The sequence below is a fragment of the Lithobates pipiens genome, unplaced genomic scaffold, assembly GCF_037356315.1.
Source record: "Lithobates pipiens isolate NorthernLeopardFrog02 unplaced genomic scaffold, aLitPip1_a1.2 Scaffold_23, whole genome shotgun sequence".
NCBI classification, from domain to species: Eukaryota; Metazoa; Chordata; class Amphibia; order Anura; family Ranidae; genus Lithobates; species Lithobates pipiens.
Window position 1 is genome coordinate 73,913,500 of NW_027507785.1, and position 24,194 is coordinate 73,937,693.

The 24,194-nt window shown below is 44.5% G+C and overlaps 1 protein-coding gene across 1 annotated transcript in view; it reads right to left on the bottom strand.

Annotated features, from left to right (window-relative positions):
* The window catches only part of FAM107A (family with sequence similarity 107 member A), a 241,977-nt gene that overhangs the window by 124,538 nt on the left and 93,245 nt on the right, over positions 1–24,194 (bottom strand). The window contains exon 2 of the mRNA XM_077451889.1: positions 11,830–11,893. Within this exon, the coding sequence (XP_077308015.1) occupies positions 11,830–11,893 (64 nt within the window). The remainder of the gene's footprint in view (positions 1–11,829; positions 11,894–24,194) is intronic.

Genomic DNA, 24,194 nt, shown 5'->3' on the forward strand with positions numbered 1-24,194 from the left:
CACATTTTGGTGTGGTCACACTTTATATTATATCAGATTAACTATTTAGTTTATTATTACCAATTCTGATAGAGATTATAGTCACCATTACCAGTTTTGATAGAGGCTATAGTATTGTGTTGGGTCACACACACACATATATATATATATATATATATATATATATATATATATATATATATATATATATATATATATATATATATATATACATACACACACACACACACACACACACACACACACAGTGCTTTGCGAAAGTATTCGGCCCCCTTGAAACTTTTGCCACATTTCAGGCTTCAAACATAAAGATATAAAATTTTAATTTTTTGTGAAGAATCACCAACAAGTGGGACACAATTGTGAAGTGGAACGAAATCTATTGGATTTTAGAAATTTTTTTAACTAATAAAAAAATGAAAAGTGGGGCGTGCAAAATTATTCGGCCCCCTTGCGTTAATACTTTGTAGAGCCACCTTTTGCTGCGATTACAGCTGCAAGTCGCTTGGGGTATGTCTCTATCAGTTTTGCACATCGAGAGACTGCAATTCTTGCCCATTCTTCCTTGCTAAACAGCTCGAGCTCAGTGAGGTTGGATGGAGAGCGTTTGTGATCAGCAGTTTTCAGCTCTTTCCACAGATTCTCGATTGGATTCAGGTCTGGACTTTGACTTGGCCATTCTAGCACCTGGATACGTTTATTTGTGAACCATTCCTTTTTAGATTTTGCTGTATGTTTGGGATCATTGTCTTGTTGGAAGATAAATCTCCGTCCCAGTTTCTGGTCTTTTGCAGACTCCAACAGGTTTTCATCCAGAATGGTCCTGTATTTGGCTGCATCCATCTTCCCCTCAATTTTAACCATCTTCCATGTCCCTGCTGAAGAAAAGCAGGCCCAAACCATGATGCTTCCACCACCATGTTTGACAGTGGGGATGGTGTGTTGAGGGTGATGAGCTGTGTTGCTTTTACGCCAAACATATCGTTTGCATTGTGGGCAAAAAGTTCGATTTTGGTTTCATCTGACCAGAGCACCTTCTTCCACATGTTTGGTGTGTCTCCCAGGTGGCTTGTGGCAAACTTTAGACAAGACTTTTTATGGATATCTTTGAGAAATGGCTTTCTTCTTGCCACTCTTCCATAAAGGCCAGATTTGTGCAGTGTACGACTGATTGTTGTCCTATGGACAGACTCTGCCACCTCAGCTCTAGTTCTCTGCAGTTCATCCAGAGTGATCATGGGCCTCTTGGCTGCATCTCTGATCAGTTTTCTCCTTGTCTGAGCTGAAAGTTTAGAGGGACGGCCAGGTCTTGGTAGATTTGCAGTGGTCTGATACTCCTTCCATTTCAAAATGATCGCTTGCACAGTGCTCCTTGGGATGTTTAAAGCTTGGGAAATACTTTTGTATCTAAATCCGGCTTTAAACTTCTCCACAACAGTATTACGGACCTGCCTGGTGTGTTCCTTGGTCTTCATGATGCTCTCTGCGCTTTCAACAGAACCCTGAAACTATCACAGAGCAGGTGCATTTATACAGAGACTTGATTACACACAGGTGGATTCTATTTCTCACCATCAGTCATTTAGGACAACATTGGATCATTCAGAGATCCTCGCTGAACTTCTGGAGTGAGTTTGCTGCACTGAAAGTAAAGGGGCCGAATAATTTTGCACGCACCACTTTTCAGTTTTTTATTTGCTAAAAAAGTTTAAAATATCCAATAGATTTCGTTCCACTTCACAATTGTGTCTCACTTGTTGGTGATTCTTCACAAAAAATTAAAATTTTATATCTTTATGTTTGAAGCCTGAAATGTGGCAAAAGGTTGAAAAGTTCAAGGGGGCCGAATACTTTCGCAAGGCACTGTATATATATCTATATCACATATACATATATATATCACATATACACTTTTTTAGGGCAGATTACCTTGATACATATTTGGCTAAGCACTGTCTTTCTTCATTTATTTAATTTAGTGAAGGAGCCATGTCTCACTCATCAAGCCAACTAAAAGCAACACATGGACGTAGGTGAGGTTATTTTTTTCTATGACTAACGATTAACGTCAGAAACGCGTAGACTGTTTTACAAAACAGGCAGAATATAGCAGCATGGCTATTTGCATAGGTTCATATTTGTACAATTATCTTCCAGCACTGGTATTACAACGTGGTGCAATTTAAGTGTAGCCCTGTAACATTTTGGGGCTTTCACAAGCATTTGATCGATTTCAAGTCACAAACATCACACATGAAAAGAGATAAAATGGTAATGGAATAAATGTCCACATACAGTACATTTACTCATTTATTACAGGTACTGTATTTATATAGCAGCATCAATTTTACACAGCACTTTACATATATTTTATAGGGCTGTTACTGATTAAAATTTTCGTGTTCGATTAATTGATTTTTTTAAAATTGATTAATCTACTAATTTTGATTAATTATAACACACAAACAGATCCAACCACATTTAGCTGAACTCCTTGCATTGCAACTCTGCATTAGTCAGTGGTAAATATGGTATACACTATATATAATCACCTGACACTAGATTTCCACAACCCATGACTTAACTTCACGGTTCACACAAATACGTTTTAAATTCAATCTGTAGCACTGACGTAAATAATTTTTTCCACAGTAGCGTGACAATTCCTCCACTTTCGGTCTAACTAATCACTCTCACCTTATGGCATAGACCCCTGTGCAAACAGGTGGTCATGCAATCGGGTATCAAAAGGCTTAACGCGGACCATAAATTTCTCTCACATCTCCTTAGATCTCAGCAAGGATGCCAGGTCATGGGTAGAAAGAAAAGATCTAAGTGCTCACCGCTTAAGTATAAGATTTCATTTTTGTGTTCAAATACAAACTACTCACATAATGATGATAAAACACAGCATGTAAAGCTGACAATCGTGTTTGTTCCGAAGAGCAGCAGTGGGTGACGTCATGCGTAGCTCCTCTGCCATACCCGTTACGTTTAATCAGAACCTTAACGTCACCGGACTCCTCCCCCCTCCCTTCATTAGTAGGCGGAGGCACTTGGGGAAGGGGAAGGAGTCCAGTGACGTCAATGTCCGTGATGTCACCGGGTCTCCGACGGAACTCCCTGAAGACCCAGAAGCCAGCGGAGAGGCGAATACTGATCAAAAGAATTTTGATCGATCAAAAAAAAATGAATCGATTAATTGAGGAACTCATCTTTAATTTCCACAGCCCTAATTTTTTGCCCATGGGACTTTAAATGAGGTGATCATAATGGTCAAAATCAGTAACTGGAGTAAGTTGAGTAAGTACAATCTCAGAATTTATTTGCATAGGAGATAAACTTAGACATGAATAGTAAACCCATTGAAACAGTATGGTGCAAATTGTAAACAGCCATACACATGATAATATGCAATGGTAGTAATCCCAAAAAATGCATGTAAATCTGTATACATGACGCGTTTCACAAGATCAGCTCGCTTCTTCAGGAGTTGATGTCTGCTTGTGCAAAATGTCTGTAAAGTAAATATCAATGAGATAGGACATACAATATTGGTTGTGGTCACACCGAAAACAGGGGGCCTGATAGGACATCCCATACTTACATTGGAAGATTGGGTCCAAGGGCTTATCCCCACACTGCAGCAGCGAAAGGCATTCCAACCGGGAGCTGAAAGAGCAGGACACAACACACCCAGACAGAGACCAGGTGGAGGGCGAACATGGTAAGAAAGTGAGTGGAAAGAGAGTGTTCCTTGAAGTCCCCCATTGGCCATATGCAGCATAACAACTGTAACAAAAAATTGTATAAGTATATGTAACTAAGTGTGTTAATAGCTACTAAAAAGTTAGCTAGGAGTCAAAGTATATAAAAGTATCCATGTAATGTACTGAAGTCCGCAACAATATGGGCAGGGATGCACAAGGGAAAGAAAAAAAGTGAGAAAGGGTATGGTGTAAGAAAAAGTATCAAAGAAAAGTCATAATAATAATATGGGGTTATCGTGAGAGAAAAGATACATGGTTGAGTGATGCAAGGAGTATAAGTGTCTGATTCACACGTGTGTGCGTCAGTGGGGAATGTAGGAACCTTGTCATCAGTGACCAGTGTGATGAATGAGATGCTTACCAGAGTGATATGACCTCACAACTGCAAGGTAAAAAGCCAAATGGAAAAAAAAGTTTGCTACATCAGTCCTCCAACCGAATTCCTTGGGTGGGCGCAGCAGGCTCCGCCCCTAACGCCATGCTTCAGGTGGCTATGATGCGAGGACGCAGCACGCTCACCCCCAAGTGGAAGCATGCAGGTGCTAACTCCTTCAGCCAGCTGGATGACATACTACTTCCCAACCATGGAGACGCCGCTCGTGGAAGTGCCATGATGGGTGTAGGAGCATGGCGCCGATGTACCGGTGGTCCCACCCATCCAGAACATTAAGAGGGGGGCACAGCAGGGGAGGACACCCCCCTTGTTTACATTACAGCTCCTGAGATTTTCCTTACTCAACTTACTCCAATTACTGTTTTTTCAGCGGCTGAACACATATCGGCCGAAAATTGTGTATACTGCCGATAAGAGAAAAGGGTGCCGATTTTGCCACGACTTAACCGTGATTTTGCCACGATTTTAGAATGATATTCTTATGTTGTACTTAGGTCATGTGACTCAAAAACATTACACGGATGCATTATGGATGAATTCTTGCTGCATTTTCAATGCATTTCAATGGGGAGGTGCATCTTTTTTAACCATCCAAAAATGCAGCATGCAGGATTTTGAACACCACAATGGAAGTGCAACACACCAGACATATATAGAATTTAAAGGGATACATTTTTCTTGAACTTTTTCTTGCGCTAAAGGTGCCAATAATGTGTGACAAATTTATATGCATTTAAATGAATGATATAAATTAAAAAGTTTAATATAATACAATTGTATATAAAAATATATATATTTTTAAAAGCTGTCATTTTTTGTTTCAGTTTTTGGCTAAGTGCATCCTGTATTTTCAGTTTCGGCACCAATATTTCCATTCAGTGCACCTCTAGTGCAAACCACTTAGCTACTGTGCTGCCCCCCCGATAGGAATACATATAGAATGGAGCAAAAATGCACAGAAATCACCATTGTGTGTCAAAAAGTATTATTGAATGAATTGTACTAAGCATTAAAATGAGCCCTTAACTCCTTCCGGTTACTTACAGACTCTAAAATCACTAACCCACCTGAGCAAACAACACACCAGGTGAGGAAAGCTGCAAAACAGCAACAATAATTGTATTTGTACTCCATTAGATTTATATAAAATATACCAATCCTTGTGAAAAAAAAACCCAAAAAAATCCTAAGTAAAGTTGATTTTTGTGTAATAAATATTTTAGGTATGATCGTCAGATAAAATAAATAATCTATCTTAGTAAATAGATCTTAAAATGTCATACCATATAAGTAATCCACATCACATGGCAACAGCAAGGTATAGCACTGGACAAGGGCACACTATTGTATCCTGCCATTAAAGCAAATTATGTAACTGGTCACAAGAACATATTGTACTGTAATAGCAATGGTACCTTATGTCACACCACAACAGCACATGATAGGATCTAGCAAGAATTGAACCTGCCCCCATAGCATGTTATATCACCCAGTAAAAGCATGTTATGCAGCTAAAATTTATTTACATTAACAACATACCTCCCAAATTTTGAACCTCAGAATGAGGGACACCCAACAGAAGAAGCGATTTGTGGCATGCGCCACAGCAAAATATGGATGTGGCCAAACTCTTAACAGTGGGAAGGGTTAAAGGAGTGTGGTTAAACAAAACCTGGGCTTCCTTGTACCTATACAGGGGTCAGCTGGGCAGGGCCCAGGGGTAAGTATGGCAGAGAAGAAGGGTCACAAGGGCAGAGGACAGGGATCAGCAGGATGCAGGACAAGGGAGTCAGTAGGGAAGGGTACAGGGGTCAGATGGACAGAAGACAGGAGTCAGTAGGGAAGGGTACAGGGGTCAAATGGACAGAAGACAGGAGTCAGTAGGGAAGGGTACAGGGGTCAGATGGACAGAAGACAGGAGTCAGTAGTGAAGGGTACAGGGGTCAACAGAACAGAGGACAGGAGTCAGTAGGGAAAGGTACAGGGGTCAGCAGAACAGAGGACAGGAGTCAGTAGGGTAGGATACAGGAGGTCAAACACCCCCATTCTTCCTCCTAAGCAAAATCCCCCTACCCCCTCCTAGCACAAATTCACCCCCTCCCATTTATCCTCTTAGCAAGAATAGCCCCAAATTAACCTTCCCTGTGCAAATAGGCCCCACCCTCCACAAGCCTCTTCCCTTCATGTCATACCAGAGATTAGGGAGGCGGACACAGGTGGAATCTGGGAGGAGGGCACAGGTGAAAGCAGAGGGAGGGCACAGGTGTAAACAGGTGGGAGGGCACTGGTAAAATCTGGGCGGAGGGCACTGGTGAAATCTGGGGGGAGGGTACTGGTGAAGTCTGGGGGGAGAGCACAGAAAAAAATCTGGGGGGAGGGTACTAGTGAAATATGGGGGAGGGCACAGGTGAAATCTGGGAGGGGACAGGGCACAGGTGAAATCTGGGAGGGGACAGGGCACAGGTGAAATCTGGGAGGGGACAGCCCACCCCAACATGCCCACCCCACCACCCCCATAGATCTGGGCATGACATGACTCTTCCCACCTCCCCCCTCATGTCTGCATCACAGCCGAGGAGGAGCTGCAAGCCACTCTGCCATGCACTGTATGCATAGATCCCAATCCACACAGCTGCTGCTCTGCTCCTCACCAGTAGACTGATGGGCAGCGGCATTCATCTCCTCACACCTGGTGCTCACACTTCGGCCTTCTCAACACCATACTAACAGTCCTGGTCCTGTGGATGTGGGACTAATTCTATGCCCCCCTGGATGTTGCACTCGGGGCCACCGCCCACCATATGTAACCGCCCACTGCATGTCACCACCCACCATATACCACAGGGAGGAGCAGCAAGCCGCTCTGGCAGTCACTGAATATGTGTGATGCAGCTGGCATCTCTCACTGCTGGCTGCCTGTCATAATACACAGCAGTGCGGAGCCCAAAACACCTGCACAAGGCACAGGGCAGATTTTACTGGTGCCCGCGCTAGTGTGTGCTTGCGGGCAAGCCACTGGAGCCAAGTGCTGGAACTCATGTTATGCTTCAAGTAATCACCCTCATAATTAAAACCTGCCTGGTAATACACTTACCTTCCTCCCCAATTCCAAGAACTTTACTTTGCATTTGTTCTGTTTTGAAGGCTGCTTTATGCATTGATATACCTCCTTAGTCTAAGTCAGACACAGAAGTGGAATCCAATGCAATTTTACTTCAGTTAACTGCAGTACAGGGGATGTTTTTCCAGTCTTTTGATGTGTAAGAAGACAATGACTTTCTTAAACCCTGTCTCTATGTAGCAAAGTCTTTTACCTCTTTTGGTCTAATGAGGACCTCCAAGGCCAAAGATAGCCGACATCCTTCAATATGTAGTGGGTTGTGAAGCACAGTGGGTGCAAAGATGATGAAAGTTATTGGGCGCCATACACTTCTTGGATGTAAAAGAGGTTTTATTTCTTTCGGCAGTCCTTTTTATATATTTTTTGGGGGAAAGAGGGCTAGGGTCAGGACACCTTTAGATAGTTACAAACACAATTGGCAGACTCCAAGACTTAAATAGTAGGACAGCCATGCAGGGAAAGGCCTCAGCAAGAAGCCACATCTGCACTTGCAGGAATGCTTTCTCCTATGGTAACAGTCTATACACAGTTCCTTACTCAAACGTAACAGTTCTCACTACAACTGCTCTTTGTAGTTCTTCAACACTGAGCTTCTGGTCTCACTAGACCCTCTGATTCACTGACTATGAATCCCTTCAGCTCCTCCAAGGTTTGTGATGGTATCCCCTCAAGCATCACCCCCACTTCTCTGCTGGGTCCCTAGCTTGGCACTCCAGATACTTCTCAAGCTTCACCCCTGCTATCCGAGTTGGTCCCTGGCCTGACACACAAGGTTGCACTGCAAGCATCTCCTCTGCTGGTTTGGTCCCTGACTTGATCACAGCCTGAAGTTTAACAATTCTCCATCGTGCCCATTCGGTGAGAATATGGTTCTGGTACTTGCTTCACTTACTTACTGTGGTCCCTGGTAAAGACGATTCGTCCCTTCGTGGCAGGCCCGGACTGGGACAAAAAATAGGCCCGGGCAATTTTGACTGAGCAGCCAATTTTCCAGCAACCACCCGTTCGCGAGGGCAGTTGGTGATGGGATAATCACGGAGTCAGTCCTCTGCACTATAATGTAATGGGGCACTGTAATATAAAGGGGACTGCACTGTAATTTAAACTGTAATGATTACAGTCCCCCTTTACAGTGCAGTTCCCTTTTCATCACAGTGCCACTACCAATCACAGCCTTCCATTACAGTGCCCCTTGCAGTCATGCCCCCTCATTTTTCTCTGTAATCACAGTGGCCTCTTTTACTCTCTGCCTCCCCTGCACAGTCCTACCTTTGGCAGGGCAGAGGCAGGATTCAGCCTGTGTGTCCTCTACCATCTCTCCCACCCCTCCAACGATGTCATCCTATAAGCAGAGTAGGGGGCGGGAGGAGCTGTAGATCAGGATTATATTAACAAACAGGTGATTACCTGCTTGTTGATATTAAAAGACTCCCACTTTATTGAACCTGTATTACCATTGATTAGGTCTTTCTGCACCAAGGCTGTGTTCTCTTCTTTTTTCACCTATAATATTTTAGGTTTTCCCATTTTTCCATTGTTCTTTTTTCCTTATTCCGGTTTCTTAGGCCGCGTACACACAGGCGGATTGTCCGTCCAACTTAGTCCGCTGAAACGTCCGCTCGTGTGTGGGCTTCAGCTGACTTTTTCAGCGGACAGTCTGGGGGACTAAGTCTTTCGGAATTTCCGTAATATTGTCCGTCCAAACTTGGTTTCAGCGGACAGTCCGCTCGTGTGTAGGCAAGTTGGACGGACTAAGTATGGCGCATGCTCAGAAAGGATTTACACGGCCGAAGGTTGCATTGCAGTGTATTGGACGTCGTATTTCTAGTCCAGTCGTACGTGCCGTACACGTCATCGCGCAAGCTTTCAGCGGACTGTCTGTTCATCGTGTGTGGTCAAGTCCGTTCATTCAAAAGTAGGACGGACTGTCTGTCGGATTGTCTGACGAACTTAGTTGGCCAGACAATCGGCCCGTGTGTACGCGGCCTTACTCTTCGTGTTCTTTCATTTTTATCCTTTATTATTATTTTTTATTTCTCCTTTTTTTCCTTTTCTTTTATTATTATTTATATTTATATTTATGTTTTATTTATTTTTTTCACACTTTATTTATTTTTTATTACTTAGGTAATTTTCTTTACTTTTTTTAAAGTTTATTTTCATACATTTTTCTCAGTTGCACCTTATCCTCTTAAATTGTCTCCTTTTCCCACTCATTTCTTCCTTTTTTCCTATTTTGATTTCTCTATAATCTTTATCCTTTTTTATTTTTCACTCGTATTTTTCTCTCATTTTCCTCTCCCTTGTCTCCTTTTTCTGTTTCTTTTTTCCTTGTTTTTCCTCTTTCTCTTTATATATCCCCCCTTATTTTCTATCTGTTCTTCTTCCTTCCTTCCCCTCTACTTATCTCCTTTTTGCCACCATTCATTTTTATCTATTTACACTTTCCTCTGTCCTTCATTACTCCTTTTCTTGTTTACCTGTTTTCCTTCTGTGTCTCATTTCCTTGTCTCCCGATCTGATGGCTTCACTCCTCTCTATGCACTTACACTTCTCACGTAATCTGCCTGGGTGGGCGGGGTCTCCAGACATCATACGTTTCCATGACATCAGCGGCCAAGGCCCTAGCAGCGTCCCCGTTGCCTAGCTACCGCCGGCAGCAGCGCGAATGCGTGGACAGCTATCGCTGTTTTGATTGGATCCGACCTGCTGCCTAGCAACCACGGATCCCTGCACTCACGCTCTTCAGTGTCTCCGGCTCCTCCCGCCCCTGCTCTGCTGATAGATTACATTTTCGGCAGGGCAGGAGAGCATGGAGAGGAGACACAGGCACAGCCGTGCAGTGAGAGGTGACCGCGGCCTGTGTTAACCCTCTCCAGGCCGTGGTCAGAGCTTGCCTACTGTGCGGCCCGGTCATCACCAGGTATCGGACTGCGGCCCCGAGGTTGATCCCGGCGGGCCCAGCCCACCGGGCAAATGCCCGGTGTGCCCTATGGCCAGTCCGGGCCTGCTTCCTGGAGAAAGCTTCCGTTCTACCTCCAACCACTGACAGGTTCTCCGGCCGGCAGAACGGTCACTACTGGTTGGACTGCAAGCTGCAATCCCAACCCTGCACTGCACTCTCACTTCTGTATAGGCCCTCACACATCTCGGGCTTAGCAACCCGGAGCGTACGACAGCCATCCAGGTGGCACAGAACATAGATCACCTCACCTCACGCGGATATATAGGCTCTCCTAGCAGGCTAAGTGATTCAAGAAAACCCCTGCCCATTGGCTGAGATACCCATATACCCATAACCTGACCTTGGGTTGCCCTTCTCGTATCTAGTGCCACCAAGTACCCGGCCACCTAGTGGTAAAAGAGAAAAGCGCAACAACTTAGGGAGAAATCAATAGATCCCTATCAATCAACCAAGATAATTACTTGGGCAAGTAAATTTGTGAGGAGCTCCCTGACTAAACTCCAAGGTACTACATATATTTAAGTGGTTGTAAAGGTTGAAGGTTTTTTACCTTCATGTATTCTATGCATGACAGTAAAAAAACCTTCAGTGCGCAGCTCCCCCCCCCCCCTTTGCCCCCATAATACTTACCTAAGCCGATCTCATTCTAGAGATGTGCATGAGACCCAAGGCACTCTCGGGTCTCTCCCTCCTGATTGGCTGGGATGCAGTAGCAGGAGCCATTGGCTCCTACTGCTGTTAATGACAGCTAGTGAGGTTGGGGGGGGGGGGCGGCGTTGAGCTGTGCTTTCTGTGTCTTATGGACACAGAGAGAGCCGGCTTGGGAGCTAGCATGCACGAGTGCCCCCACAGCAGGCATGGGGGCACTCTGCAAGGGGGAGGGGCCCAGAGCATCGGCGGAGGACCCGAGAAGAGTAGGATTGGGATAAGTATGACATGCTATTTTTTTTTATGTTTTCCTTTACAATGACTTTAATAACTAACACTGGCTGAGGGAACATGGAAGAAGTGAGGAGTATCTAGCTAAGACTAAACCAACTACCTCTAAACCTGAGGGGAGGGCAGAGAAAGATACCAAAATCATTTGAGTAAACAAGTTGCAGTGGCCCAAAACCACCACTGGATGTCAGCATATTACAAAATAACAATCTAATGCAGTTCAATACAACACGAAAAAATTACATGAAAATGGGCCAGAACAGCAGCCATGTGTGGCACTGCAAAGTCTTTGCAAAGAAAACATCCTGGTTAGGTCCTCTTTCTAGTGAGCATGTACATTGTAGCCCTATTCATTCCTATACATGAGTTGTACTCATGGTGGCCTTTGGACATGTAGAAGAGTATGGCTTATCCATAGGAATGGATGGGGCTGCCGTATACGTGGGAGGAAGGGGGTGCGGCTGGGATAGGTCCTTTGCTGTGGCAAGACAGAAAAGATTGTGGGAGCAGAGAGGAGGATAAGTATTTTATCAGGTGACCTGTACTCAGGGTAGTGCTGATGGGGTTACATAAAAGACGACTTCCCTAAAAGTGAGGGTTTTTTTTCAGCAGTTAGTTTTAAAAAAAAAAAAGGTCTTACCTGTGCCATTGATAACATGCTTTCCATTATTATTATGGTGCTTAGCATGGAGAGAGTATTCCTTCTGTAAAATAAAATAGATGAGATTTCATGAATAATTTGGACAAATAAAATAAATGAGATTTCATGAATAATTTGGACACATTAGTATTTCAAGTTTTGTTTTGAAAGGAGTAAAGATGAAAACTTGTTTCCTGGAAACATCCTAGCAAGTGATGGAGTGGAATGCATGACAACAACATTAGGACCCATGTCAGCAAACCAGAACTTTATCCCTACACATAAAGAAATAATGCAAAAAAAATCCTTAACTTCCCTGACTCTGGAAATACTATTTCATATGAGTCTCACATGCTCCCCATCTTAGGCACTGCAGCTTATAGTGGGAGAGTTTCAGCAAGAGGCAGTGCTGTCAATCCAGCGGTGGGCAGGACTAGGCATGGCCAGGTGCTGGTTGACAAGCTACAGACTTGTCCTTCAGCAATGACAATACTGATAACTATGCCCCCTACAGACACCGCTCGAAAGTGGCAACTCTGCTTTGAATTCCGGGGCAGCGCACCATTGTTGCCACACCATCACAGAAAGCTACTTTAGATGGACTTCATTTCAGATTCAATAGTTATTTGCTGCACTTTGCAGGGGGGCTAAGAGCAAGATATAATTTGTTTCCCCCAAATAGAGATTTCTTTTGGTGGGATTTGATCACCTTTGCGATTTTAATTTTTTTTTTTTAAATGGGTAATTTTTGTCCATCATTGATGTACGCTGATGAGGCGGCACTGATGGGCACGATAGGTGACAGTAATGGGCACTGATCGGTTACACTGATAGGCAGCACTTCTAGGTGGCACTGACTGGCACCACTGGTGGGCATTGATAGGTGGCACTGGTGGGAATTGATAGGTGGCATAAATGAGGCATAATTGCCTCTTCCTTTTCGGTACCGATGTCCCTTTAAGATAAGTCGGTGATCGGATTTTTTTTCCTCCTCCGCTGTCAGCGTGAGGATAAAAAAAATTGATCACCGAGTTTTTGTTTTGATCATGTGATCAGCTGTCATTGGCTTGTTAAGGCCAATGACATGGTAAGGGGCCGGGACCGGTGACTCGGTGTCTCAGTGACTCAGTGATCACAGCAGGGAGCGTGCACAGGGGAGGCCGTTATATGACGGCCTCCTGGGAATTCAGATCCACGCTATGACCATCATTCGGCCATAGCGTGGATGTCAAGTGGTTAACTGATATATATTTGCAATATATGCTAATAAGGTACAAAGCATAGTGGGTGCTCAGCTTCGATGCATAGGGTTCTGGCGCTCAGATGGGGGCAGAGGGCACAGGTACGCTATCCAGCCCCACTACAAGCAACCTGTCAAACTCGATGGCTCCGTTCACACCTAGGCGTTGCTATTTTACAGGCATTTTTCTGGTGTTTCTTCCTGCGTTTTTGTAGAATTTTGCAGTGTTTTTATACAGGCATTTTCAAGCTTAAAAGGTCACCAATGTAAAAGCAGTAAAAAACGCCTCCATAGCTCCCAACTGTCCCTAATTTCGAGGGACTGTCCCTGATTTGGAGCAATGTCCCTCTGTCCCTCATTCCTCCTCATTTGTCCATCATTTTGGTCTGATCTATATAGTTGTATATAAAATGCACTTTTTATCTAACAAAAAGTCTTTCCCAGCGCTAAACCTTTCATCTGATTTGCAAATTGCTGCATTTGTAAATTCCAAAAGCCAATATAAAGGAATAGCAATGGTAAAAAAAAGCACTTGTGGGTTTAACCAATCTTGTTTTTTTGCACAATCCTCCTTTAAGGGGGCGTGGCAAGGGGTGTGTCCTGTGGCTGCATACTTTTGCTGATAGGTGTCCCTCATTCCCATCTCAAAAAGTTTTGAGATATGGTAATCTGACCAAAAAGAAGCTGTACGGTTCTGTACTTTTTTTGAGCGACAGGCAGTTTGCTTCAAGCGACAGAATACTTGAAATTAATAGGATTTGTCTTGTTGGGCATTTTTAGAGGCTTTCAGCAGAAAAATGGCCAAAAATGCCTAGGTGTGAACGGAGCCTAAGGCTGCTTTCACACTGGGGCGGTATTCAGGCGTTACAGCGCTAAAAATAGCGCCTAAAAAAAACCGGCCCCTTTCACTCCAGTGTGAAAGTCGGAGGGCTTTCACACTGGAGCGGTGCGCTGGCAGGACACTGTCCTGCTAGCCGCATCTTTGGAGCGGTGAAGGAGCGGTGTATTCACCGCTCCTAAACCGCTCCTACCCATTGAAATCAATGGGACAGCGCGGCAATACCGCCGGCAAAGCGCCGCTGCAGCGGCGCTTTGCGGGCGGTTTTCACCCTTTTTCGGCCGCTAGCGGGGGCTAAAACCACCCCGCTAGCGCCCGCAGACCGCCGCTAAAACGACGGTAAAGCGCCGCTAAAAATAGTGGCGCTTTACCGCCGACGCCCGCACCGCCCCAGTGTGAAAGGGGCCTAAGGGAGGGTGACAGCTTCTGTGGCTGTATGATGTACCTAGTGGTACTTACATGTAGCGCTACCCCTTCAGGAGCCACTTGAGTATGTTTGCTTCTGTACTCTGCCTCTCAACCCCAATAATAGTCTCAGCTCCTGTGGCACACACCTGGCAATAGTGTAAGCGCAAGAACCAATGAAAACACATGTTATGATAAAACACAGAAATTGTCTTTACTGCAATATTTCTGTGGAAAAGGGTAACAAACAGTAACAGTATATATTCAAGTAATCTAACTGGGGAGCAATAACTGAGGTCAACAGCGATATAGCTCAATACTATATTCAGACTGTTTTCAGGGGATTCCAAACCTGAGAATAACCCCAAGAGCAGAGACAAACACTTCAACAGTATGATCACCAATGGCGACTTAAATTGGTTCTATGAGTCAGACTATCTCGCTCAACAACTACATACATAGAGCCCTGAATATGTGTGTTTGTGCCCGTATGGCACCAATAACTTCAGTCCTTTGGAAAAAGGATGAGGCCTTGAATCTTCGGATAGCCACTTTGGTGCACTTAAACTTCCTGCTTGGTAAAGTGTAACTGTGGTACGCTGACAGTATCCAGATAGGCGAACACTATAACTGCTTAACAAGCCGTTAACAAGACCCAGGTTACAGTATGGGCAAAAGTGAGGTAATTCTGTCTGTGCGCGGTGTCCTTGTTTCCTGCAGATGGGCAAGTGCCCTCACACCAATCCTGCGGTCAAGGCCCAAACAAACGCCCTGGAACAGGCAGGCTCTTCTGGTGACACGACTGGTCACCTCACACTGGAACGTTTCAACCTGTTGAGGTAGTTACGCCTGGGTATGCACCTGGGATTCTCTTCACTCAAATAGGGTGCTCCCGACCAGCTGTGGATATCTGAAACAACGCAGTGGACTAACCTGGGAGGCAAGACCTCTCCCCTGGGTCCAGTCTCTTCTCCTGCCTCGTGGTAACTAACTTCCCTCAAGAAACAAGATGGTGTCTTTAAGCTTTTCCTCTGCACAGCATGCTGGGCTTTGTAGTCCCCTCCCCATAGAAACCTGTGGGCTGTTATATGATGGGGACCTCATGTCCCATGGTCCTCTACAGCTGTTGGAGCCCTGCATCCCATTAGCTCCTCTCCTCCTGCTAATAAAGATGCAGGGGAGGGAGCAGACGAGCGGCTGTGTGTGCAAGTGCCGCATCAACTGAAACAAAGAGAAGAAGGGGGAGAAATCCCCTGCAAACACGGCCAGGAGAGCCTGTGTATATTGAGGCGATGAATATGGCATGGATAGGCGGCACGGATAGGCGGTACAGATGGGCACTGAAGGGCATTGATGGGTGACACTGATGGGCATTGATGGGCAGCACTAATAGGCGGCACTGATTGCCAGCACTAACTGGCATCGCTAATGGGCTCTGATTAGTGGAACTTACGGGAAGTGGTGGGCACTGATTGCTGCCACTGGTGGGCACTGTATGCTTGCATTGGCGGGCAATGGTGGGCACTGTTTGGTGACACTGTATTTATTTATTGTAATCACTGATCATCAGTGCCCTGATTACATCCCTAGATGTCCCCCTGTCAGGAGATGCCACTGATCGGCTCTTCTCTCCTCATACTCAGTCAGTCGATTACCAGCATCTCCTTGTTTATATGTGACTGTCTGTGATTGGACACAGCCGATCACATGGTTAAAGAGCCGTGGACACGGCTATTACAGAGATTGGGGTCGCGTAGTGTCCTAGAAACATGGCCCGGCTGCAATCGCCACGTTGCGCGCCACCCTACCATCATTTCACGATGGGCGGGCAGCAAGCAGTTAAACATAACTTTGGTCAGGGGCCAGCTTATTCCTTATTAAAATTTGTGGCTCATCTCGCACATTTTCTGTACCACATCACTCTATTCTATGAGAGAAAAAAAAGCATTTTTTCCCCCCGAGGTCTTATCTAACAGTTTGGAAAGGAGGCCTCCCTAGAAAGTACTGCTGATGTGGCTTTCCTGGGGTACCTGTGAGGCTCTGATCACATCACCAGTGTCTTGAGGAAACCTAAAAAGAAGCCTTTATCAACTTTTTTGATTTTGAGGAACCCTTGAAATAACTTGTTGGCCACGGGAAGGGACCCTTATTAATATTAATTATATCTACAGGTCACAGTACTTTAATGTGATGGTCAGTGGGAAGAATGCTCCTTAATGGCCGTGCACATGGGCTGAATATCGGGCAGAATCGGCATGTTCATTTGAAACCAGCAGACATTTGGCCTGTGTGTACAGTAGCTGGTCCAACAGAAGCCGGCTGAATGTCTGGCTTCTGTCGAAGGGGCATGACCAAAAAAGGTCTGCTGATCGGAAACCGGACATTGTCTGACAGCGATGAACGGTGTGTTCTAGTGGGGGGGGGGGGGGGGGGGCGGGGTCTGGGTGGTTAGGTCCCCTGCCAGTGGACATCCGGGTGAGAGGTGAGTTGGGAGGAAGTAGTGAGGAGACATTCCTGGAAGTGGCAGCAGAGAAGTGCATGCGAGGGAGTCTTAAAGGGACCACCACCATAGGAGATCCGAATCAACTGAAAAGGACTACAAGTGGACTAACATCGATGGAGGATGATTTCTATATTTAAACAAAAGTCTATTTGATTTAATTTCTATTGATTTGAAAAAAAGAAAACTCACAGTGTGTACTCGGCTTTACATTTGTGGTCACTGCAAAGAATCCCATACTTACAGATTGCTAAAATAATTGATGAGTGTGTGTAGGAACTTATCTTAGAGGCAGAATTTGCTCATTGCTCAAGGAACCCTTACCAACCTCTAGAAAACCTTTAGTATTCCATGGAACCCTGGTTAAGAAACCCTGCCAGAAAGTGACAATGTAAAAATTGGAAGTAAAAGCAAAATTAATTTATTTTAAATAGGACATGGGCATGTTTAGAAATCAGCATGTAACATGGATTTTAAGCTTTGGGAGGGAAAAGGTCCTCTTTAATATCCAAGGCATGTAATTCCTTTTTTGCTGTTAAAGGTCACAGTCATCAATGATGTTAAAATAATTTGAACATGATACGTCCATTCTAAGTATTTTAATTAAAACGAAAAACAAGCAAAAAAGTAAACGATTTATTGCTTTAAGTCTATTAATATAGCTGAATATTTAATATGAACTTTTGTCAATAAAGAGTAAGGTACCGTTCCAGGTTTCCACTCCTCAGTCAATATTTACTTTTAGAACCTGTTGGTTCCCTTGATACTCAGGTCAATGGAATGAAAATCAAATGAATTAATTCATTGTTTGCAGGACTCCTCCAGCTTTAACCTGAACAACTGATAACCAGTATTACAGAAACAGATCAATAACAGATCTTCAACGCTAAACTGCATTTTTCTGCGTTTTTGGAAATTGTTGTTCTTATACAAATATTACTTATCAAGGGGCCCTGTTCACCCAAATACACTGGAGTTGGCTGTATATTTGGTCACATGACCTTTGCGTTCTAATTCACATTATTTTATATTCTGAATTTTATACTGTAGTTAAAGTGGAGTTCCACTCAGCATCTACGGGGCTTACACGGCCATTTTCAGGCACACGAGAGATGTCTCAACGCCGCAGGGGACACTTGCAGCCATGGATCACAGCAAAGGCCGTCCAGGGCTCCATAAATGCCTTCTTTACTGACGAAGGACAGCCACGTGGTGGAGCTTCCAAGATGGCGCCCGGCCACGGCAGAGGTAAAGACGCTCCTCCCGCGGCCCACTCCTCCCTGCAGTGGGCAGTCTCCCCTATCCCATCACCGAAGATGATGAGCAATCCACCCCCTCTAGAGTCCCCTGGCTCCTCCACCTCCCAGGACCAGTGCTCAGATGTCTCAGAGCTGCATGGAAACAGGGATCTGAGGCAACACATATGGTCTCTCCCTACCAGGGAGGACCTGGAGCGCTTCGCCTGTAGGGTGAAGAAGGCCCTGAAACAGGAAATCGAGCAGCTGAAAAACAGATACCACTCAGCTGGGCAACAGACTAAAGACACTGGAACAAAGATTTGAGGATTATCTTCCTGCCATTACCCAGCTCAGAGACAAGTGTGTGTCGCAGGATCAACAGATTTAGGCCCTGGTATGCCTGGTGCACAACTATGAAAACCGTAGTCGCCGCTCTAATGTCCACATTCATGGGCTGCCCGAGGCAACTGCTACCAAGGACATCATCCCTTCACTACAAGGTATATTCAGGAAGATTCTGGGTTTATCTCCTACTGCACCAATTGAAAATGATAGAGTGCACAGGGCCCTCAAACCACCTTCACAGGATGTGGCGAATCCTAGAGACATAATTTGTAAACTGCACAAGTTTACGGTCAAGGAAAAAATCATGCAACGCATGCATAAGTGCCCTCATTTTGATTTTGATGGGGCCCGCCTGTTCTTCTACCAGGATTTGTCTCGCCGCACACTGAAGCAATGCAGAGCTCTTCATCCTCTCCTGGAAGCTGTGCAACTTATCACTGGGGATTCCCATTTCACCTCCAAGCTGTGAAAGATGAAAACTCCACAACATTATGCACTAAGGATGACCTCCTTCGAGCCTGTGGATTTCCCAGATTGGCGCCACTCCATGGATGTACCTTCCCCACTGGCAGCACAATCCTGGCTCCAGGCACGACCTAAACGACGCTCCAGAGCCTGTAAACGTTCTTCGCAAGGTACCTCACAGGCCTTCACCAATTGAAAGGACTCTGGATTTCAGACTGAAGAACTCCTTAAATTCTCTTGAATTTCCCAGAGTTCTTACAGCCCTAAGGGACCCCTTATCCACCTTCTCCACCTGGACTTCCTAAAAGTGCCTACTTTTGACCAGCTGTGGCCAACAAGAGGTCTGTCTCTTTTAAGCCCCTTCCGAGGCTTCCATTGCTTGACCACTGGGCTGGCAGGGCTCCTACATACCAGAACCTACTTCCCATAGCATCATAATGGTTTACTGCTTTTCTTTTATTATACTATGCCTCCCCGTGTAGTTACAGCCGAACACTCATTGAGGAGCTGGCACACCTCAGACTGGGCATGTCTGATCATGTTTCCCCCATACCTCTCCTAGCGCTTTGTGCAGGAACACACTTTCATTCTGCTTACTACCCTTAGGGAGCATTATGGCACACCTCTGGCTGTATGTTGAGGGTCGTTGTCCCACTGGAAGGTGAACCTCCACCCCTGGATCAAGTCTTTTGGAGACTCTAATGCCCCGTACACACGAGCGGACTTTTCGACATCCAAACTCCGACGGACTGAGTCCGGCGGACTATCCGATCGTGTGTGGGCTGCAACGGACTTTAGCGAAGCTAAAGTCTGACGGACTTTAGAAATGAAGCATGCTTTAAATTTTCCCGACGGAACTCCGCCGGACCCGGTCCCCTTTGAAAAATCCGCTCGTGTGTGTGCTACTCCGACGGACTAAAACCGACGCTAGGGCAGCTATTGGCTACTGTCTATGAACTTCCTACGTCGAATCCAGTCGTACGTCATCACGTTCGACTCCGTCGGAGTTTGGTGTGATGGTGTGTGGTCAAGTCCGTTCGGTCGAAAAGTCCGCCAGAACTCCGTCGGAACTCCAGCGGAACTCCGGCGGAACTCCTTTGGAGGTCTGTCAGACTTAATTCCTCTCGTGTGTACGGGGCATAACATGTTTTCTTCTAAGATTTCCCTGTAATTGGCTCCATCCATCTTCCCATCAACTCTGATAAGCTTCCCTGTCCCTGCTGAAGAAAAACATGATGCTGCCACCACCATGTTTCATGGTGGGGATGATATGTTCAGGGTGATGTGCAGTGTTCGTTTTCCACCAAACTTAGTGTTTTGCTTGTAGGCCAAAAAGTTTAATTTTGGTCTCATCTGACCAAAGCACCTTCTTCCACATGTTTGCTGTGTCCCCAATTGCAAATGTGACTTCTTACAGCTTTCTTTCAACAATGACTTTCTTCTTGCCACTCTTCCATAAAAGGCCAGATTTGTGGAGTGCACGACTAATAGTTGTCCTGTGGACAGATTCCCCCACCTGAGCTGTGGATTTGTACAGCTCCTCCAAAGTTACCACCATGGGCCTCTTGGCTGCTTCTCTAATGAATGCTCCCCTTGCCCGGCCTGTCAGTTTAGGTGGACGGCCATGTCTTGGTAGGTTTGCAGTTGTGCCATACTATTTCCATTTTTAGATGATGGATTGAACAGTGCTTTGTGAGATGTTCAAAGCTTGGGATATTTTTTTTTAACCTAACCCTGCTTTAAACTCCTCCACAACTTTATCCCTGACCTGTCTGGTGTGTTCCTCTGCCTAAATACACTAAGATTCTCTAAAAAACCTCTGAGGGCTTCACAGAACAGCTGTATTTATACTGATATTAAATTAGACACAGGTGGACTGTATTTACTAATCAGGTGACTTCTGAAGGCAATCGGTTCCCCTAGATTTTAGTTAGGGGTATCAGAGTAAATGGGGCTGAATACAAATGCACACCACACTTTTCAGATATTCATTTGTAAAAAAAAATTAAAACCATTTATCATTTTTCTTCCACTTCAAAATTATGTGCCACTTTGTGTTGGTCTATCACATAAAATCCCAATAAAATATCTTTACGTTTTTGGTTGTAACATGACAAAATGTGGAAAATTTCAAGGGGTATAAATACTTTTTTCAAGGCACTGTAGCTATGAGGTCGGACAGAGCTCCATCCCTCCCCATGTGCCTGTCCGACAATATAGCTATAAGAAGAAGTGATGGGACCTAGACAAGAAAAAAAAAAAACAGATTTTAGTATAGTAGGTGAGTGTCAGTAACTTTGTTTTCTGCTTTCTATTTCAGTAACACATGTCCCTTCTTTTTCTTTGGTTTACCGGTGTCACGGGGACAGGAAGTGAGGACAAATCTCCCCAATAGGGCCACAGACTGCTATAAAGAAGCACTACCCTTCACCAATTTGGTTAAAGTTGAGCATTAATTGGCTGAACAACTTGTCAGTTTGTCTTATAAGACTATGGGGTTGATTTATTAAAACTGGAGAGTGCAAAATCTGGTGCAACTGTGCATGGTAGCCAATCAGCTGCCAGGTTTTATTGTCAAAGCTTAATTGAACAAATTGAAGTTAGAAGCTGATTGGCTACCATGCACAGCTGCACCAGATTTTGCACTCTCCAGTTTTAGTAAATCAACCCTTATATGAGAGAAAAAAAAAAATGTATTGCATTGAGGATAATGGTCTAAGGACTTTACAAACATATTGTCATCACTATATGACGGAATTACATAAATATAATTATATACATTTCTAAAGTAACCTAAAATTACAGGTTGTCCACGGGGTTATTTTAATTACTAGTATAAGCATGAAATTAGCCAGATAGAAGAGGCTTCAAACGTTCGGTCACTAAACTGATTGTGATTTGTGACAATATGGAGCTGTTGATACCGTCTGTTCAGATTAATGAGTCAACTGAAGTAAATCTGTGCAGCTCTCTGGGAACACATATTGCTGTCATCATAAGTCACCGCTTATATAGAGACATCTGTAATGGCTTTCTCATTAACACTATCCCTGCTGGAACATACTTGTACATTATAGTCCCTCGCCAGAGCTTATCTATAGAACTAGAGTATTATTAATAGTATTAGACACCTCACAAAATTACTGTGAGTTTCATGTATTCATTACTATAGTATAAGTAAAGTATAATGCCAATTTTGAGCTTTCAACGCTTTGAATGACAATTGCGCTGTTATGCAGCACTAAACCCAAATGAAATTTATATAATTTGTTTCACACGAATAGAGCTTTCTTTTGGCGGTATTTAATTACCACTGGGTTTTTTGTTTAACCACTTTCAGACCGGACCAATTTGCTGGTCAAAGACCAGACCACTTTTTGCGATTCGGCACTGCGTCGCTTTAACTGACAATTGCGCGGTCGTGCGACGTGGCTCCCAAACAAAATTTACGTCCTTTTTTTCCCACAAATAGAGCTTTCTTTTGGTGGTATTTGATCACCCCTGCGGTTTTTATTTTTTGCGCTATAAACAAAAATAGAGTGACAATTTTGAAAAAAACGCATTATTTTTTACTTTTTGTTATAATAAATATCCCCCAAAAATATATAAAAAAACATTTTTTTCCCTCAGTTTAGGCCGATACGTATTGTTCTACATATTTTTGGTAAAAAAAAATAGGGATAGTTTTATAGCATTTTTATTAATAATTTTTTATTATTTTTTTTTTACTAGTAATGGCGGCGATCAGCGATTTTTATTGTGACTGTGACATTCTGGGGGACCCATCGGACATTTTTGACACATTTTTGGGACCATTGTCATTTATACAGTAATCACTGCTATATAAATGCAGTGATTCCTGTGTAAATGACACTGGCAGTGAAGGTGTTAACCAGTGGGTGGCAGTGTAGGGGTTAAGTGTTCCTAGGGATGTGTTACTAACTGTGGGGGGGTTGGGCTTTCATTTAGTGAACACTGATCTCTGCTCCAATCACATGGAGCAGAGATCAGCGTCACTAGTTGCTAGGCAGAATGGAGAAATGTTGTTTACAACGGCACTTCTCCATTCGGCCGCTCCGTGAGACGATCGCGGGGATGCCCGCGGCGATCGAGTCCGTGGGTCCCGCGACCGGACTCACGGGGGTCCCGACCAGCGCGGCGCGCTCCCGATGGCAGGGCGGCAAATTTAAAGGGACGTACATGTACGCCCATTTGCCTGCCATTCTGTCGACGTACATCGTCGTGCGCTGGTCGGCAAGTGGTTAAAGGGATTGTAAAGGTAAAAGTTTTTTTACCTTAATGCATTCTATGCATTAACCTCCCTGGCGGTATGATTAGTTCTGATTTTAGGTGCTGAAAGCAGGACAATTATTTTACATGGAAATTTGGCGTATTATATTGTAGGCCTGCAATTCTTAGGAATAACTCACTTAAATCTGTTCAAACAAGAGTCTAGTAGACATCCCGGATATGATAAAATTTATAATATAATAAATAATGATAATAAATAATAATAAAAATTATTCAATAATGTAATCAAATCCAAAAACACAGAAATTTGCTAATTTGCAGAATTGTCGCTGTCATTAGATTTAGGGTTTGATGACGAATTTCCCCACAAATTGCTATCGCTCAATTCTGCAAGTGATTATAATTTATTATCACTGTTTTCTAGTTGGTCTAAAATCACTTTTGACATAAAGGGACACTTTTTGGTTGCTATGGACAATCTCCAAATTCTAGGCAGAAAAAACAGTATTTATAATATAAAAGTGCATGCAGGGCACTGCACAGACCACTAGGGACAAAGGGGTGTGTAATTTCTTTTACAGTACTGTGTGCTTTTTACTTTTTTGAATTTGGAGCCGATCTCCGCTCCCGTGCACCATAACATCGCAAGGAACAGAGCTCGGCGGCACTCGGGCAATGTGCGAATCAAGCGGAGGACAGCTCGATTACACAGCGTGGAGGACATCGCTGGATCCAGGGGACAAGGTAAGCAAGTCTCACTGTATCCAGCGAGTCTGGCTCGGGGTTACCGCTTACGGTACTGAAATCCCAGCCCGAGCCAGACTCGGGATCACCGCCAGGGAGGTTAAGGTGAAAAAACATCTGACAGTGCCGGCCCCCCCAGCCCCCGTTTTACTTACCTGACCCCTCGAAAGTCCCACGCTCGCCCCCGACATCCTCCTCGCCGCTCAGCCTGGCCATTGATTGGCTGCAGTGGATGGATTGAAAGCAGTGCAGCTATTGGCTCGCGCTGCTGTCAATCACATCCAATGACGCGGCGCGCCGGGAGGCGGGGCCAAGTGATACAGTGAGCGGCTATAGCCG